The sequence below is a fragment of the Amphiura filiformis genome, chromosome 15 (assembly GCF_039555335.1).
Source record: "Amphiura filiformis chromosome 15, Afil_fr2py, whole genome shotgun sequence".
NCBI classification, from domain to species: domain Eukaryota; kingdom Metazoa; phylum Echinodermata; class Ophiuroidea; order Amphilepidida; family Amphiuridae; genus Amphiura; species Amphiura filiformis.
The window spans coordinates 16,967,829-16,988,356 of NC_092642.1; the positions used below are offsets into that span (position 1 = coordinate 16,967,829).

A 20,528-nucleotide genomic window follows, 5' to 3' on the forward strand; every position below is an offset into this window, starting at 1 on the left:
GTATATAAGATTGAAATAAATTATCTACCTTCTATACTAGATCAATTGTGACGCAAGTTGTTATCAAAAATTGTTGTGATAGATGTACAGTTAATATTCATATATTCCATTACCTATCTGATGGTACAGTTTTTACACAGAAAATATTTATTTGAAAAACCTGCCACTCGGCTTTTTCCGGAAAGGTCACAGGGTCGCCGTGACCTGTGCAATAATTACAATTAAAATTTATCTTATTCTAACAGCAAGCGTTTCTAGAATATATTATGGCGAAATGTGGTGTAACTTTTCTTCAAGTAGTTTTATTGTTTGTAATCAATATATGTAATCAATATTAATTTGCTCTCTTGTTATTATGTGTGGACTTTTTTACACCAGTCTGATGAATTGCCAGCAAACTGCTGGCTTGAAACTGTCAGTATAGCTAGAATGTAAATTACAAATCTGCCTTTTGGACAATCCAATCAATCAATCAATCAATCAATCAATCAATCAATCAATCAATCAATCAATCAATCAATCAATCAATAACTAACTAACTAACTAACTAACTAACTAACTAACTAACTAACTAACTAACTAACTAACTAACTAACTAACTAACTAACTAACTAACTAACTAACTAACTAACTAACTAACTAACTAACTAACTAACATGTATAGGCCTTATTGAGTTTACTACTGCACAGATGGAGGCAGTTGTTTTTTAACCTCTTGGAAGGGGGACAAAAAGTTTTGTATGTTTAAAAGGGGGGTCAAAAGTTTCAGGTTCTCTGGATGGGGGTCAAAAAAGTTATTATTATAATTAATAAATTATTATTATTATTATTATTATTATTATTATTATTATTATTATTATTTTATTATTATTACAATAATTATTATTATTATTATTTTTATTATTATAGGCCTAATTATTATAATAGGTTATTATTATTATTATTATTATTATTATTATTATTGTTATTGTTATTATTATTATTATTATTATTATTATTATTATTATTATTGTAGGGCCGTTCGCCGCGATTTTGTTCAATTTTGAAATCGCTCACTAGGCCTATCTTCAAAATAATCAGAGAAAAATGTAAAGTCATGCCATGCGCCCTTGAACTGGTCGTCACCCTGCTGGTAGTTTGTTACGCATGGACGAAGTTAACGAACACATGCACGACAACTGAGTACTGCATGTAGATTTGTTATTGTGCATAGCTGGATTACACCATTGAATATAGTTGTGTGGAATAAATTTCCAAGACCCTATGTGGTACAATATAATACACAATAAGTGGTGGTGTGTGGCGGTATTGATAAAACTAACACTAAAGGTCAATCTACACAGTGCGATTCTGCCGCATGCGAATTTTAACATCTGGTTTTCTTTGATTGATGACTGGTGCGGGCGTTCAATATACACAGTGCAATCATTTTGGTGCGATGCAAACTTTCAAAAGTTCAGTGTCCCCACTTTTTCCACATAGGTAAGGGATAGTCTGAGTTTGGTCAATTATTGTTCCAAACTACCAGAAATTGTACATTTGCCATAGACAGGCTGTTATATAAGCCTTGACCTTTTTGAAAATCATCACTGAGGTCTGGGGTAAGTAGGCTATAGAGACAAAAATCTGACTAAATTCATTTAAATTGGTTCTGTTCTCACATCTATTTCATAACTATCATATTACCTGAGACCCATGGAATGCTGTTCATGTAAAACTGGGACACTTTTAAATACTTTTCTATATTATCATAGGCCTATATTTTCATTTATCTGTAGTAAAACAGCATTAGCGAGGCTGTGCTAATTTTTCTTCCGACATCTTCAATAGTTTGCTCTCTTTCCTCCTCGTCATAAAATTCAAAATAACACAGATTTTGAATATCCAAGAAGGTTATTTGCAACAAATCAAGTGAACAAATTTAGAGAATGGAAAATCCAAATTATGAATGAGTTGATGATCCCTTAACTGTAGTACTGTGACTCCTTTTCCAGGTGTTTTTTCGGCCACAATTGATTCTGTCCCATTTGGGGAATTGGAATACTGCACGAAAAATAGAACAAGTCCTATTTTGCTGCGGCATATTTTTGACTTTGATGACCCATGCGGCATGATGCGATGGACCTATTTACACAGTGCATTTTTCCTTGCAGTACTCTCTGGAGCTTTCCGCATGCAGTCGATCGCACCAAAACCGCACTGTGTAGATTGTGCATAAAGTGTATAAGTTACAGTTTAGTGGTCGGTTACAGTTTAGTGGCGTCACAAACGTGGCATGCATCAGCATATTTAGTTTGATCAGCAGTCTACCTTTTCCACCTTTAATCTCCGTGCATATGCAAGTCACTGTTTTTTAGCTGTCATTTCTTTTAATACTCAATTCTTTATAAAAATGCCGCAATATAAGCTTATTTACTTCAACTCCAAGGGCCGTGCTGAGCTGCCAAGACTGCTCTTTGCCTACGCCGATGTCGAATATGAAGATTTCCGATTTGCAAATCGGGAGGAATTTTTGGAGAAAATCAAACCGAGTAAGTATCATCATTGTAGCCGGGCAGCTGATTTGCAGAACCAAAGTCCAAGTTGTCTTTCCTATGACATTTTGTTTTGTTGAATTGTAATCCCATCTGTTCATAGAAGAATATTAGCGTGTTTGCCAAAATTGCAAGTTTGGGCAATTCTAGTAATTTGCATATATCCAAAATGGCCGCCATGTTGAAAATTGATCTTTTGAACCACTTGCCCTAAAATTATGTAGGCCTATAGGCCAAATACCACTTTTGAAGGGTTTGTGGGTGTGTATATCCATTTCCGATGTTACTTTGTTTCAATTCAAGGTCAAGGTCAGGTGCTAAAGGTCAAGTATCCAAAATGGCCGTCTGACGGCATCTTGAAAATTGACGTACGGAGTAATAAGTCTACATTCTGGCTGCCCTGGCCCTGTCTTACATATTCATTATTGTCTTTAATCCTAATCTGTAGACATGCCAACTGGGAGAGTTCCTGTACTTGAGATTGATGGCAAGCTGTACCCCGAGAGTGGTGCCATTTTCCGATACCTAGCGACAGAATTCAGTAAGTAACATTAAAGGGACACTCAGAGATCTGTTAATACAAATGCCGTTTTTGTTTTAGTGTAGTAGCTAAACATACAATTTCATTTCAACCAATCACGGGATACCAATCTGTCGTTCTCCTTATGCCCGAGGGCCCGAGCATAAGGAACTTTGTCTTACGTCTTACGTCTTACGTCTTACGTCTATCCTTGTCGGTAGGAATCTTCATCAGAAGTAACATCACCAACTTTGATACATGATAAGCGTGCTTGGGTGGACGCGCTGCATTACTAATTCATTTCATTAATTTAGTCCCCTTGCTGCATTGAAGCCTTCTACGGTGGCGGCCTCAACAGTTGATCGTGGAAGATTATTCCACAACGGAATGGTGGAGAGAAAAAATGTGTCCCCATATCTATCTTTGTTATAGCTGATCTGGATGAACTTCTGTTTGTGGCCTCTGGTTCCTTTATCAGACTGGTGCACCAGGTGATTCTCCGGTGATATTTCCACCAACCCATTTTCAATCTTGTACATCATGATGACTTTCTTTGTTTTTCTCCTGGCTTCTAGTGTCTCCCATCCCAATTCTTTCAATATCCTGGTGACGGTGCCTTTTTCTCTGCCGTACTCTCTTTTACAAAATCTTGCAGCTTGCCTCTGGACTCTCTCTAGCCTGCTGTTGTTTGTCTGGTGTGACGAATCCCATGCTGTGGCGGCATACTCTAACAAAGGTCTAACGAGGGTTGTATATGCAGCTGATTTAATTTTCTCCTCACAGCCCCATAGGTTTCGACGCAATAAACCGAGAACTCGTTGAGCCTTTTTGCAAACTTTTGTAATATGGTCACTCCATGTCAATGTGTTGTTGAAGCACACTCCCAGGTACGGATGAGATTCAACTGTCTCCAACTGTTGGCCGCAGAAACTGTAGACATGTTTCGGTGGATTTCTCACTCCTATTGTCATGGTGACACATTTACTGGGATTGAAGGACATTAACCAATCATCTTGCCACTTCTCCAGATTAACTAGGTCTTTCTGCAGTGTTGCGGAGATGCTATCCTGGATTGCTGTTGTGTACACAAGACAGTCATCTGCAAAAAGTCTTACACTTGATGTAATATTTTCTGCCAAGTCGTTGATGTAGAAAAGGAAGCCAATAGGTCCGAACACTGTACCTTGTGGAACACCAGACAACACCGGGGCCTTTTTGGAGAATTTTCCATCAACCATCACCCTCTGGGATCTGCCGGTGAGAAAGTCCTGGATCCAATTAGCGATCTGACCTGACATCCCGTAGTGACACAGTTTGTGGATACGACGTTTGTGTGGGACTTTGTCAAAGGCCATCTGGAAATCTAATATGGCCATGTCAACCAGCTTGCCTTTTTCAAGTTCTTTGGCAATTTCATCAACAGTCAGGATAAGTTGTGTCTCAGTAGATCTACGTGGTCTGAAACCATGTTGGTTGTCATTCAAGATGCCGTTGGCTTCAGCATGCCGCATGATGTGACTTGAGACGATATGTTCCAGGATCTTGCAGATGACTACAGTTAAGGAAACTGGCCTATAGTTAGAAGCTTCAGTTCTACTGCCTTTTTTGAAGACTGGTGTAATGTTTGCCTCCTTCCACATGGTTGGTACTTTGCCTGTGTCAATCGAAGTTTGGAATATGTCTGTGAGATATGGGGAGATGTCTTCTGGCACCAGCTTAAGAAACCATGGCGGTATCTCATCCGGTCCTTGCGCCTTCGAAGCATTTAAGTCCTTAAGTTGTTTCAGAACACCAGCGTTTGAAATAACAAGTGGTGAGATCTTCCGAGACTTACTCACTCCGAGGTCAGGTAAATCACCAGCATCCTCTACTGTGAAAACACTTGCAAACTGTTGATTCAGGATCTCAGCTTTAGCACCGCTGTCACCAATCAGCTCATCTTCATGGAGCAGGTCTGCAACTCCGTTGTCTTCTTTTCTAAGATTTTTGATATAACTCCAGAAGACTTTGGGGTTATCCTTGAATGCTTCTCCTAAGGTATCACTGATGTAGCGAGTTCTTGCAGAACGGAGTTTACGCTGCACATGTTTCCTAAACTTGTTGTAATGGTCCCAATCTCCTTTCCTTTGGGAAGCCTTGGCAATGTTGTACAGTCTCTGCTTTTTACGACAGAGGCGCCTAAGTGGTCTCCCAAACCACGGTAGATTATAACGCGAAGATGTTATCTTGTGTGGTACAAATTCATCAATGATCTGGTGAACTTTCTGGTGAAATTTATTCCATTTACATTCAACATCCTGTCCAGCTGTTTCTAAACTGAAGTGTGGAAGGAAGTCTCGGAGACTTTTTGTGATACCATCGACGTTCGCCTTGTCTCGCAGAAGAACTTTCCTTTTCACTTTCCTTTTTCTAGTTGGAGTTACATTCACTTCTACCAGTACGTTGAAATGATCAGCCACACCATCGACCACTATTGTTTTATACACTGATGGGGCGTTATTTGTAAAAACTAAGTCCAAAATGTTTTTCGCTTCCCCCTTGATGCGATTTGGTTCAGTAACCAGTTGAGCGAAGCCATGGTCCTCCGAAAACATGACCAATTTATCTGCAGCAATTTTGCTGTAGCCACTTTTACAAAATGTGGAGTTGTTAGCCCATTTTATGTTTGGAAGATTGAAATCCCCATTCACCATGATGTGATGAGTATTTATCTTGTCACCCAGTCTATTAATCGCAGAAGAAAGTTCATCGACATGATGACCCTTGTCGTCGTCTTGCGTACGGTAAAAAGTACCAACAATAAGCGGTTTCCTTCCTTTAACCTGTATTTCTGACCACACCAGTTCACAGTCAGCTGAGTCTTGAATTTGACTGGAAACTAAGTTCTTTTTGATAGCATGCAGAACACCGCCGCCGCCTTTCTCTGTGCGATCATTTCTGAATATCACGTACGAATCAGGAAATATCTCACTACTGCTGATCTCTTCATTAAGCCATGTTTCTGTCCCACAAATTAAATCCGGTTGGTAGTCTTCAATCAATGCAGCCACGTCGGCTGCTTTCTGCTTCACACTCTGGAAGTTAACAAGCAGAATTCTGAGTTTGTTTTTCTGGCCCGCGCTTAACTTAGGTTTGTCCTTAGTCTTGTTATCTTGAGTCGGTAATGTTACCTCTGGGTTGGTCTCCCCCTCATCATCAGATTCTGGAGTCTCAGATGATGTAGTATCACCGTCGTCCTTATCTTGACATTGTGGACAATGCCACTGATGATTGGATGACGTAAGACTAGTATAGCTGTCTTCCCCCACATCGACACACTGTGCATGAAACCAGAAATCGCAGCCATCGCACTGGATGCCGCTATGCACGTTTAATACTGGTTCCATACAATCTGCACAAGGAGCACTACAATTTGTACAGTAATAGTCACCACCATCCTTTTTCAGTTTCCTAAAAGCACTTTCTGTGACCCCTGCACACTTGAAATGTAGCCACGCCCCACAATCCGAACAAAGTAGTTTCCTGGCATTAACACGAAATAACCTGCCACAATCCGTACAAGAATCAACCACGCTGTTGTTGACAGGCCCAGGATTTATTTCCACATCCCCGCTTAGGATGATTAAGTTGAACACAATTGGTTTAGTGATGTACTTCCTCGGGATTACACCTGAGTTAGATCCAATTTTATCTAAAGCAAAGTTTTTCAAGTCCAAAAATCTAGATTTCCAAACAGGACACTTCAAATAATTCACCCCAAATGAGCTAAAGTCTTGTTTATCTTGATGAATGTGGGGTTGGAGTTTACATGAAACTGAATAAATTCCTTCATCAACTTGGAAAAGTTCGTCAACGCTCACTGCCAAAATGGTTTCAAAACCTAAAAACCTTACCGGAAGCCATGATGATTGGTTCTGGAAATCGTATGAAAAACGAGTAGTAGATGGAAAATACAAAACCCTTCTTGCAAGGTGGTAGGTAGCAAGCACCAGTAGCGTACGATGGAAGGTATCAAGAAAAGATTTTTTCCGTTGATACATGGTTTGGTAGTATTTCAACAGGCAAGTTGTAATTTACACTGACAAAGATGGCCGATATTCCCGCCAAAGTCGAAGAATTCCGCACCCCTGACGATGTATTGCACTGTGTAAAATGGCCGATGTCCCAGTACACTCCCGTATGATGAGATGAGTTATTGCACAAAGTTCACAAAGTTCACCATTCACAAATACCAAAAACACCAAAATTTTAATTCAGAAGAAACTCATAAGGTTAAAAGACGATATGCCGTCGATTAAAAGTCAATATTGACGCTAAAAATTTAAAATATGATAAAAATATTGCAGCTCAACCGGGAGCTCAAATGAAACACGTCCACCCGCGACTACAGCACGAAACAAAACCCAAAAATCTGTGCAAAGACTAACGCTTCCTCAAAGACAAACGTTTAGGTTTTATTTTATTTGTCGACAGTTCTGAGAAGAATGTGGTTTAAGGGTATTTTCCGCCTTTTCAACCATTTTAAAGCGACCTTGGGCATTTTACAGATATTTTTTGTCCGCGGCCGATTCTGAAGACCCTAATGTGATGTAGCCATCAATTATTATTAAACGCATTATTTGTAATGGTTTTATCAGTACAAACAACATTTGCAGTATGATCAAGCAAAATCAGTCTGAAGTAGGCCTAGTACATATTCAATTTTCAGTTTCTAGGATTGTAAGCAGCATTTACAAAGCTGTATTTTGCAGAAAACCACGTTGAATTTGGGCAACCAGTTCAAAAGATATGGGCAGTAAGAGAGTTTCCAAAACAATAGGATACAAGAGGAAACATTTCATTCGTATGGCTATATCTCAAAATCAGTATATCCGACTTCCGACTGATTTTGCTTGATCACATCACTTTTGTAAATGTTTGTATATAATTTACTAGAGAATTACATAATCTGACTCTGAGTCTATCACCATTCATGTTTATAGCGGTCCAGAGAGGATATGCGATTCCCCATTGGTCCATTACATGCAATGTATTGTTCTATTCAAGAAAAATGTGATTCGAATTAATGATTAATTAACAATTTGTCACTAAAACACATTTCGTCACCAAAAAGAACCTATCAAACCATATCACCCAACTACCTCTTTTACAACAAGTTCCTTTAAATGGGCGTGGTCCAATATTTTCATATACACTTCTAGTGCATCACTCCATTGTTTATTATCCATTTTGTCCAGTGCATTATATTTTACGAATCACTCTTCAGCGAGGTTATCTGAAGTCAGCGAGGTTATCTGAAGTCAGCGTGCACAATTATATAAACCTGCACGCTAAACAAAAGAATTTAGATAACGTGCACGCTAAACTGCACGCTAAACAAAAGAATCTAGATAATACGTGCACGCTGCCCTTTTATAACCTCAAGCAAACCTCTAGAAACACCAAGAGATTGATAAGTAAAATATAATACACAGAACAACAATAGATAATAAACAATAGATTAAACTTTAATCTAGTACTGAGTACTTGACGAAAATCAATTGCCAACAACAGATGAATACATCACTCGAAGTAAACATACATATTATGGAAGTATGACGTCAATAACCTTCAGATACAAAATTATAAAGTAAAAGATACTCGGGATTTATTTAAACCATTGCTGTGACGTCAGTCTATTCAATAAACTGTAGATTATTTTCTACGAATCAACACTTTTCTGCACGAATCTACAGTTAAGTGTGGATTCGTACAGAGAAGTTGAGGTTGGGGCTTTTTTCCGCGTCGAAGGCGGCGGAGTTTTGTTGTGGTTTCTTTTTGTTTGTTTGTTTTTGCCGTTGAAGTTAGCCCTAGAACTCTGGCCATAGTATCCGTTTTTACTTCCACTAGGGCCAGAGGCACTTACATTGAAAAATTTGTTGGAGATGCTTGAACGATCCAGTACAAAAAATCAATGCTTGATCGAACCAATACAAATGTGTGTCAGGTCACTAATTAACATGATAAAATCCACTTGAGAACACACAATCGTCAGTCATTTCTAAAGATGCATTTATACTCAATCGCTTTGGCAGAAATCTGAATCGCACGCATGATCAGTGTACTAAATCGCCGTCGTATTTGCCTGCTGAGCATGCGCATGAATCGCTGTTTTTCAAAAGCGACACGTAGGCCTATATTGACACCCTCTGTCGGTCAACGTTCTCTAGAATTGCACACATAATTTGTGCAGTTAACGACAATGATTCAGTCTGATAATGAGTAACCTATGGTATAAACACAGCTTTACACAATGACTAATTTACATAGGCACAAAAGACCGTGTTCATGTACCGTTACTCAGCCAAACACGGCAGAGTAGGTCCCGGATGTTCGGTACATGTTCCTATCTCGTCAACGTTATACCTTTCCAACAAGGAAAGAGATAAGAAAAGCGAACGTCTAGCTGAAGTTAAATAAAAACGAATTCTTCCTCTGTTTACACATTTAAAATGGGACATAATTATGCTTACCTTTGTTCGGCTAAATATAGAATCATGTTTTAGGTCCTTTTCCCTTTTCGGATGATATCTTCAAAACAAAGCCCGTGAATCAACAATATATCCTTTGAATGATTCCATCGAATAATTGCAATTATCCAAATTACTATGATTACGAGATGCATTTCAACGAAGCTAACAAATAATTTCCATAATACCATGGTTGATCCTAAACCGAACACTCGATTCACGGAGAAGAGTTTCAATGCTTGCATCCTTACTTCTGAGTATTTTCGATAATTTTCGTATATGGCGAATAAAACAAATCATCATGAAGATAGGACAACCTTCGTCTCCAATAAAATCTTCCGGTTAAATCGTGTGTAGTAATATGCAGAACACAACACAGGTCTAGCTATCTTCAGGTGCAACACAGCAATGATCGGTTGACTATTTGAGGTGTGCGCCCAGGGGGCACTTCAATATGAAATGGATATAGGTGTAGGGCTGGCACTTTCGCACTAAGGGGCATTCGGTGAGAGCAAAATGTAAAAAGTATGGGGTCATTGGGTGAGAGCATGATTTTTGGCATTCGGTGAGAGCAAAATGTAAAAAATATGGGGTCATTGGGTGAGAACATGAACTTTTTTAATTGAAATTTTTGGGTGAGAGCCGAAACAGCGCCACAAAAACCTCGAAAATCGAATTTCTAGTACGAAATGGCTTCAAATTTCATTGTTTTTTCAAAATAGGTAACAAAATCAGTGATGAATGAAAGTTGCTGTTCAAATTGAACTTGTAAGGGTCTTTGGGTGACAGATCAAATGGAAAAATAGGGGTCTTCGGGTGACAGAGCACCGACAGAGCATGTGTTCGTAAAAAATATGGGGTCTTTGGGTGACAGCGATGCTGAAAAAGGGGGTCTTAACAGCCCTACATACGCGTCACCTCCAAAGTTGAGTGCCCCCCGGGGTGTGCGCATGCTCGAGGAGAGTGGTTGTCTCCGTGTGTCGAGGATTTTTCTTCTAAAAATATCCCCCACTTGTGTTCGTCATCGCTCAGTTTTCCATCAACTAAGTGATTGTTCCAGTGTTTTTATTCATCTTGAACCGTGTATTTTGATAAAACACGGTTTGTAAGTAGTGTGTGAACTTGTTTAACTTTTGCTACTTGTGTTGATTTTTGAAAATGGCGTCACCCATAGGATCGACGATGCAGTGTGAAAGCTTTGATGCAGGTCGGTTTGTAGCGAACTAATACTGCTGGGTTGGCTTACCTGTCCCCACCGATGTTAGCTACCTGTTTTCTACCATTTACACTGACTACCCGTCATCATGCAATTCTCAATGCTGCTAGCTACCTTGTATTTAATCATCAAAATACTTTTGCTTGGTACTAATAAACAGGGCTTAGGTGTCTATGACCTACCAGAACCTGTTGGTTACCCCGTTGGTTACAGCAGTGATTTAGATATTGATGTCCAGCCTTCATGGCTTTCTGGGCCTTTCAGAGGCTCAATTACCCTCTTTGGTATTGCATTAGGTACATTCATTGATCACTATGCTCAGTTTGCGTATCACCAGTCATGGCACTCAGTTTCACTCCAAGAGAGTTCAACGTCCTTATTATTAGTGAAACAGAGTAACCTCACTGGCTCACGCATGATACACTCCAACACACGTAAGACAAATGTTACAAACATTGACAGTAGAGCGAAACTCAGCTTGTCCTATCTGTGCATTCTGCTTATTGTTGATGCTCACGATACCGAGGTCAACCCCGGGCCCTTTAAGCCCAAGTACCCATGTCAGTTGTGTCAATTAGCTTGCAAGTGGGGCCAGAGAGGCGTCCAGTGTTATACTTGTAATGGATGGTATCATGCCGATTGCATGAACATGGGAACTTTGATTTATCAAGAGGTTGACCATTCCTGCTTTGTGTGGATTTGCCACTCATGTGGTAATCCCAATTACTCGTCCTACAGCTTATCCGCTAGTAGTCCCATTGAGCTGTCAAACAGCTTTAGCAGTATTGGTTCAGTTCAGGGACCAGATGAGTTTCAGCCTACACAAACATCTTCACCCGTTCAAAATACATGTAGACGCAAACCCAACAAAACAAACAAACATTTTGGCTCACTTAGAGTATTGGTTGTAAACTGCCAGAGTGCTAAAGCCAAAAAAGAGTCTTTAGCCACATGCATTGACACCCACAAACCCCATGTCGTCATCGGGTCCGAGTCGTCGCTAAACAGCAAGCCACCAGCAAAGTCTTTCCATCCAACTTCACAGCCTTCCGCATGATCGTAATACAAAGGATGGTCGTGGAGGAGTATTCATCGCCCTCAGAAGTGACCTCATTGGCACTCAGGTGACAGACCTTGATAGCGATTGTGAATCCATCTGGGTGAGCGTTTAGCTTGCTAAGTGTAAGAACATCCTCCTTGGGGCTTTTTATCAGCCTCCAAGTACGCCTCATACAAGGTTCATAGACCAGCTGGAGTTGTCATTATCTCGCATGAAGTTGGACAAAGGAACTGTTGTCTGCTTAGCTGGAGACTTTAATTTTCCTGACATCCTTTGGGATACTCTTTCCTTGAAAAAAGGAGCTAAGTACCCAAATGTCTCCAGAAGGTTCATAGAGATCATCCAGGACCACTCGTTGGAGCAACTAGTTACTGAACCCACTAGAGGACGCAACATACTGGACCTTTTCCTTACCACCCACCCCACTCTTGTTAACAAAGTTACAATGACGCCTGGAATCAGCGACCATGACGGCATACCAATGATCGACCTCAGCACCAAACCAAAAGTTAACAGACCTCCACCAAGAAAGATCTACCAATTCCACAAAGCCAACAACGAAAGCATCAAGCAAGACCTTAGGAACCTGACTGAGACTATGACCAACCGTGACAACTCTGAGACTACATCCACCAGCCTATGGAACGAATTCAAAGATGGTGTCTTTAAAGCGATGGACGATCATATTCCAACCAAGATCATCAAGAAGAGAGACCAAACACCATGGATAAACTCCACTGTTAGGAGTGGCTTACGCTGCAAACAACGCGCGTATAACCGGGCTAGAGATTCCAACAAAGACTCCGACTGGGAGAAGTTTAGAACAGTCAGGAAGGAAGTCCAGAAAGACACCAAAAGGGCTTATTGGAGTTACGTCCGCAACACCTGCCTCGAATCTCCAAAGCAGTTCTGGGGTTTTATCAAACGGCTGAAGAATGACACTTGTGGCATCAAAAGCCTCAGAGAGAACGGGAAGCTCTTTTCAGATAGTACCACCAAGGCTAACGTCCTAAACAGGCAGTTTGAGTCGGTTTTTTCCAAGATCGATGACCCTGATGCATCATCATATCCAGGTATGCCAGGCTTCAACATCACGCCTCAGGGAGTTGCAAAACTCCTGAAAGATCTTCAGCCTAACAAAGCTACTGGACCGGACGGAATCCCAGGTAGACTTCTCAGACTCGCAGCCGACGAAATAGCTCCTTCCCTCGCTCTCATCTTCAATAAATCCATCTCCACCGGACTTGTACCTGACGACTGGTTGACCGCGAATATTTCCCCCATATATAAGAAAGGCGACAAGACCACCCCTGGCAATTATAGACCCGTATCCCTGACCTCCATTTGCTCCAAAATCATGGAACACATCATACACAGCAACATCATGAGACATCTTGACCGACGCAACATACTCACAGACAAACAACACGGCTTTCGTACAAAACACTCATGTGAATCTCAACTGCTCCTCACCACACACGACCTATTACGCTCACTTGACAACAACACACAGACTGACATCATAATAATGGACTTTAGTAAAGCTTTTGACACGGTACCCCACAACAGACTCTTATACAAACTTGACAAATACGGCATCACTGGCAACTTACATACATGGATTTCAAACTTCCTGGACCAATGTTCGTTCGGGCGTGCCACAGGGCACAGTTTTAGGCCCACTCCTCTTTTTGCTCTACATCAACGACCTCCCTCACGGCATCTCATCCACAGTCAGACTGTTCGCAGATGACTGCGTCATGTACCACACCATCAAAAATGACCCCGATGCACAGACCTTACAACACGACCTTGACACACTCACCAAATGGCAAGACAACTGGCAAATGACATTCAACACTGACAAATGTTTCACTCTCAAAGTCACTCGTTCCAAAACACCCAAACAACATAAATACAAACTTAGTAACAGAACACTCCAAGAGACCAACTCTCACACGTACCTAGGGGTAGAGCTTTCCCACGATCTTAGATGGACCAATCATATCAATAAAACCACTGCCAAGGCCAACAAGGTTTTGGGTTTCATGCATCAGACGCAATCTACATTCCTGTACCCGTGACTTGAAAGCTTCAGCCTTCAAGGCCCTTGTACGTCCCCACCTCGAGTATTGTTCGACGGCGTGGGACCCCCATGTTGGAGACCTAGTGGATAAAATTGAATCCATACAGCGCAGAGGCGCCCGTTTTGTCTACAAGGACTATAGAAAGACCAGCAGCGTAACATCAATGCTCTCCAACTTGGGATGGGATCCACTACAAGACCGAAGGAAGATAGCAAGACTAACTATGCTCCAGAAGATTCGTCAGGGTCCGGTAGCCATCCCGGCAGGATCGTTCCTACAACCGGCCTCATCACGCCGTTCATCAAGCCGTTTAAATCATACACACAGTTACATCAAACCAACCGGCAGAAGTGACTACTATCTTCAATCATATTTTCCACACACCATAAATGACTGGAACTCACTCCCCGAACACATCGTCAATATCAACGACACACTACTTTTCAAGTCAGCAGTGACAAACTACATCTCACCGTCTACTGCATCAAGCAACCAACAAGATTAAATAGCACATGCGCACACCCATCCCTCTTGTCTGGCTTCAATCAGGAAGCGTTGGGAGTATTTTCCAGATCCAGATGATATGAACCCGTGACTATTATGGCAATTTTCCTTGTTATGCAAAATAAAGACACGTAAAAGCACATCAGAAGTGCATGGTATAAACAACTATTGATTGTACTGCGGAATCAATTGCAATGATAAGGATAATCTTTCCGTATACAACCACTCTAAACACGCTCAATGTAACACCATTATTAACAGTTATATAAGCAGCCATCAAACTGACTATGACGAGAAAATAAACAGATAGTGGAGACAGGTTATTGACCAGTGTTTTTAATACATGTTTTAATTATTTTTTAGACTAAATTTAGCTCTCGAGCCTAACGGCTCTCGAGCTAAATGCAATAACTCTACGGTCTCGTGCGATTATCTTGTCTAATGCACTCTGCTCAGTGAATTATCCTTATCGTAATGTTTTCTATCTTACATTGAGGCCGACTATACAATATTAAAAGAGTGCGTTTTCAAATTATGTGTTGTATTGCCCCATCGGTATTGATAGGCTTATATTAAACAATGCCCCAGATAGGATAGTGCCCATACTTCCGGTGTGGTTACCACAAAGCGCCACGTTTTTGGTCACACCATCTAAGCAAAACATATCTTGGGTGTTTCAGTTCACCATAGACCATTTGGTCTATGATTGCACTAGGGTAATGAGAAAACTATAAGCTTTCTTCTAACACAGAAATCTCATTTTTACTGAACCATGAAATGGTATCAGCCTATAAGAGTGAATGTTACTTACTAGCTTACTAAGTTACTAGCTTACTAGCTTACTAACCGACTAACCATTTGGTCTGAAATGGACATATCTCTAAATGCCACGAAGGTATGACCCCATGAGTGGTGTCATATGAAAGAGAAAAACATAAAGAATATAATAACAATATTTCCAAACGTCGGAGGTCATCCAGGGGTCACAGGGGTCAAACAAGGTCATTTTTAACTGAAAATGCTCCGATTGAGCTTAAATTTAAATGCAATGATTCTTGTGACATTCTAAACATGCTTCAAACATTTAAAAATTTATTTAAGGTCATTAAGGGGTCATAAAGGGGTCAAAGGTCAAGGTTCTCAAAATGCTCCAATTGAGCTGAAATTTAAATGCAATGATCCTTATGACATTCTAAACATTTAAAAAATATTTTCAGATTCATTTAAGGTCATTAAGGGGTCATAAAGGGGTCAAAGGTCAAGTTTTCCAAAATGCTCCGATTGAGCTGAAATTTAAACGCAATGATCCTTATGACATTCTAAACATGTTGAAAATATTTTGAAATTCATTTAAGGTCATTAAGGGGCAATAAAGGGGTCAAAGGTCAAGTTTTCAAAATGCTTCAAGTGAGCTAAAATTTAAATGCAATGATCCTTATGACATTCTTAACATGTTTTAAATATTTTAAAATTCATTTAAGGTCATTAAGGGGGTCATACAGAGGTCAAAAGTCAAGTTTTCAAAATGCCAGCTTCTCACGATCAAGGTATATAAAACAGTCTTATTAAAATTAATACTATCCTGCACAGTATTGCTGCTTGATCAGATCGTCACAGTCATCCGCCTAACTTACCTCGTGCCCTTGCAAAGGGCACAGTTGCTCTAGTTTGCTTTACTTTTCCTCTTTCATTAACACCACTCGGGCAGTCATACCTTTGTAGCATTTCGAGATTATGTCCATTACAGACTCCGGATGACAGTAGTATAGGCCTACCACAATATACTGCCGAAGCCACATGGTTCAGCTATGGTGCGGTTATCGCTCTAGTTGATGAAGATATGTGGGGGATGAAGCTGTCGATCGATTCAAGGATCTCAAGAGTTGTTGTTGTTATAGATGGCTATCAAAACCAGATATTTTTGTGTTTTCACTTTCAAGACACTCCTTGTGTCACCAAAAGACACACTTTCTAGTTATGCTAGTTATGCCACAGTAATTCTTGGGGTCTGACACTCTGACATAATAATCATGATAATAGACCATAAGTTTGTTCATAATAATTACTTGCAAATATTTCATCAATAGAATTGTACGGCAAGGATAATGTTGAAGCCCTTCAGATTGATGGTGTTGTGGAAACGATGAATGACATCTTGCAGGTCTTGACAAAAATCTTTTACGAAAATGATGAGGCTAAGAAGGTACGTTTTCTTGTGTAATTAACTTGTGCTATCTACAATCATAACAATAGTACATGGCGCTATGTGTTTGGGATTATGATATTGCTACATAGGGAAACCAATGTTGTTGTTTTTCCCATTTTTTGCATCCTTACACCTCAAATAATAAAAACTAGAATTGTTTCGATTTTTCTATATGCGTTCTATGATTCCGGTGAGGGATCGAAGATCACCATGGGGCCAACATCATGGGACCAAACCCCCGTCCGACGTATCGTTCCTCTCATCGCTAGGAATTAAAAAAAAGTCAATTGTCATATTGTTCTACGGTGCTTAAAGCTGGCTATAACGTCGAATAGGTCATAAATATATGTCCAAAATTGCCTACATAGACTAGAGGTCAAATTTTAAAAATGGTCCGATTTCATCGAATCTGGTCTCACATTAGGGCCTACCCATTAATTTTTACGAATTTAAGGGTGTTCTGGTTAAGCAAATTACTAATTTTTACATCATTTTTGTTTACAGGCTGAACTGCAGAAGAAAGCTGCAGCAGAGGATATACCGGTAGTGCTTAGCCTTCTCGAGAAGCTCGCTGGTGGTGATGTGTTCGTAGGAGATTCGGTAAGGCCCAGCCAGACTTACTAATGCTCAATAGGGAAGCCTACTAAATAAATATTGTGATATCAAAAAGGTTCGAAATGTGAAAATTTGTTGTCACGTGGACTGTGCTATAAACGCAAACATGGAGAAAGTATAGCGTCCAAATCATTTTACCAAATTATGTATTAATTAAATTAATTCTGGTAACAGACCCAAAGGAAATGAAGTACTCACTCGAAATATTTCAGTTCTAATCAGGAACCTTGTTCACTCTGCAATGACTGTAAGTGGTGTTCCTAGATGTAGGCAGTCCTAGGTGGCTGTGATGACGTGGCCACTTTTGTAGGTTGCCGTTTTGAGATTATCTTGTCATAGATTCTATCCATTTTGTATGCCCCTCTTGCAGAGTGAACAAGGTTCCTGATTGGAACTGAAATATCTCGAGTGAGTACCTCGTTTCTTTTGGATCTGTTACCAGATGAGAACAAATTGAACGATCCTGATGGATCTTATCAATAACAAATCATGTAGCCTATTTCTTGTATAAGGCCGTATATAATATATATTAATGTTTTGTTTCTCGTCCAGAGGATTTACATGAATTGATGAGGGGTGGAGGTTATCTTTGCAATGTAAAATGAGCATTAACTGTCAGTATAGTTTAAAGCCAAGAATTTTCCGCGTTGCGGAAATTCCGCGAAAATCGCGGAATTCGGAGATAAAGCGGAAAACGCATTTCTGAGAAAAAAATAAAAAAATAAGCAAAAATGACCTGGAAAAAGGAAAAAAATACAATTGAAAAGAAATAAATAAAATACTAAATGAAATGGGTCTTCAAAATTCATCAAAATAAAGTAAAATCCGTCATAGATTTACCGTACAACGCCCCATTGCAGCCATGATACCCAATTACCCATCCCAACTTTGCAAATCGCAATGATCGTCACAAGATTCTTGTGAAATTTTATTATGTCAGAAATGTGCTAAAATTACAAAGCGGAGAAAAGCGGAATTTAGCATTTGTAAAGCAGAAAATTCTTGGCTTTAGTATAGTTTCAGTCGTTTCCAACAGTGGTCGAGGAATGGAGCCCTTTTTAAAAATTAAATGTGAGATTCTGAAGGCGAAGTAATCATTGTTCTCTTATAAACTGATTTGCATGTATGACGCATAAATCATTCCAAAGTCTAAAACAATTGAAAAATCTATTAAAAAAATTAAATAAATAAATGAAAATTGAAAAATCCCAGAAATTTAGGAGGGAGGGGACGAGAACCAAAACATTAATTTTATACGGCCCAAACCATAATATTTTCATGCCGATGATGAGGTGAACATTGATATTACGCCCTTCCTGTCATCACTTTCTTTATTTTATAATCACGTGATAATCTTCTTGTCCTCGCTTTTGTTATTTTATAATATAATGATACGTTCACCCCATCAACGGTAGGAAAGTATCAATTATAGGAATGGTATAATACAGATCAGCATAAGTATGATTATATAATTAATTTAACGTATAGGAAAAACATGCCATTTTTAAACAGTTCTTTTTTTTTTTGTCTCACATAGTGGTCACTATTCTATTTTACTGCAGATCACAGCGGCGGACATTGCCTTCTTCAGAACCATGGAAGTCGTCCTTAGCATTGTCACAGGCCTTACCCTTGATAACTATCCCAAACTGAAGTCTATTAACGACAAAGTGGCTAAAGAACCCAAGATTGCTGCTTGGCTAGCTAAAAGACCAGAAACGCCAAACTAGGATACTTTGCATCATGCGCATCAATCCGGGAGACGGTGTTGTCGTGTCCCCCTTCACTTTTCGACAAAATGACCCATTTTTTGTTCTTTACACACATTTCAAGCCTAATGTTTTGCATGCACCAAAGGGATGAACCCTTCTGAACATTACATTTTTAGACAAACAAATCAGAAACAGAAGAACATCATTTGATTGCATCAATACCTGTTCTGTCGGTTTTGTAAATCATAGTGCAGTTTCGTCTTGAAAATGGATTTTATCGGAGAACTATTCAGGTGTGTCAACTAATATTATGTACGGTACGATCTTTTTGTAATCAATTTGGTAATGTTTTAAAACCTGATTTGTATACACATGTCCAATCTGGCACTTAATTTAATTGGAATTAGCCAAATTTGTTGTGTTTGGAGGAGAACAAAGCAATTTTGAATTAATGTCCCATTCCTCAAAATACCACAGCCAATAGAGTAAGTGTGTTCTCCTCCAATATCCCAGTGTGTTTTCTTTAATTTTACCTCATAGTTATAATGGACAGAACCCTTTTTCTTCCTGGCCGGCAGTTGTTATTAATATTATTTAATATTTTTGCAAAGAATAAAAAACTAAAAATTAGACCAAAGTCGTATATGGCATTAAGTAAGATAATTTTAAAACACTGATGTCATCAAATAGGAAACCTACTATATATCGTTAAGGGATCTAGAATGAGCGTTTATGGCGTTTCGACAGTATTTTTGTGGGACATGAGAGCACCTCAGACGTATCGAATTGCATTCTGAATACGAAGCATGTCTTTCTGATATCAAATAATTTACATTTTTTGAAATTCACGATATAATACAAATTTTATGACAAATTATTAAAATTTGATATTTTTCAAATGTTTGATATATAACAGTCCTCGAAATAAATTTTATAAATCTAATGATATATTTTAAAGTGTATGTAGCTGGGAGGAAAAGCCGACGATCAATTGAAAATTTTGACCTTTTATATTGAAGATTTTTCCCCAAAAGACCTATTTTTTTTTTGGTGTTTTGGGAAAAAATCCATATCTTCAATATGAAAGGTCAAAATTTTCAATTGATCGTCGGCTTTTCATCCCACCTACATATATCGTTAAGTATAAACCATCAGGTTTATAAAGTTTACTTCAAGTCCTGTTAAATATCAATTTTGAATGATTTGCCATAAAAATGTGTATTACATTGCGAATTTCAAAAAATCAAAATTCGTCGTATTCAGAATGCAATTCGATATGTCTGATGTGCTCTAATGTCCCACAATAAATACTGTCCAAACGTTCATACCCCTTCCCTTAAGCGTATGTAAATATTGTAATAAAAACGGAAAGTACGGTCTTCTCATTTATCTGGATTTTTTTTACATTAAATTGGATGATGATAGTTCATCATAAAAAAGAACAACAACAGCAACAACAACAAAATTAGCCTATTCCTCGATCCCGAGCGTTCGCTAAAAAGATAGTGCTCTGATCAAGTGTTCGGCTCGCACCATTCTCAGGTTTTGTTTTGCAACAGCCACTT

The 20,528-nt window shown here is 39.2% G+C and overlaps 1 protein-coding gene across 1 annotated transcript; it reads left to right on the forward strand.

Moving 5' to 3' along the window:
• The first annotated feature begins 1,173 nt into the window (after positions 1 to 1,173).
• Positions 1,174 to 19,880, forward strand: LOC140171331 (hematopoietic prostaglandin D synthase-like). Its single transcript, XM_072194572.1, has 6 exons — positions 1,174 to 1,329; positions 2,221 to 2,531; positions 2,983 to 3,075; positions 16,518 to 16,633; positions 17,141 to 17,236; positions 18,814 to 19,880. Exons 2-6 carry the CDS (start codon positions 2,393 to 2,395, stop codon positions 18,979 to 18,981), a joined length of 612 nt encoding a protein of 203 aa, XP_072050673.1. The 5' UTR covers positions 1,174 to 1,329; positions 2,221 to 2,392; the 3' UTR covers positions 18,982 to 19,880.
• The last annotated feature ends 648 nt before the right edge of the window (positions 19,881 to 20,528 follow it).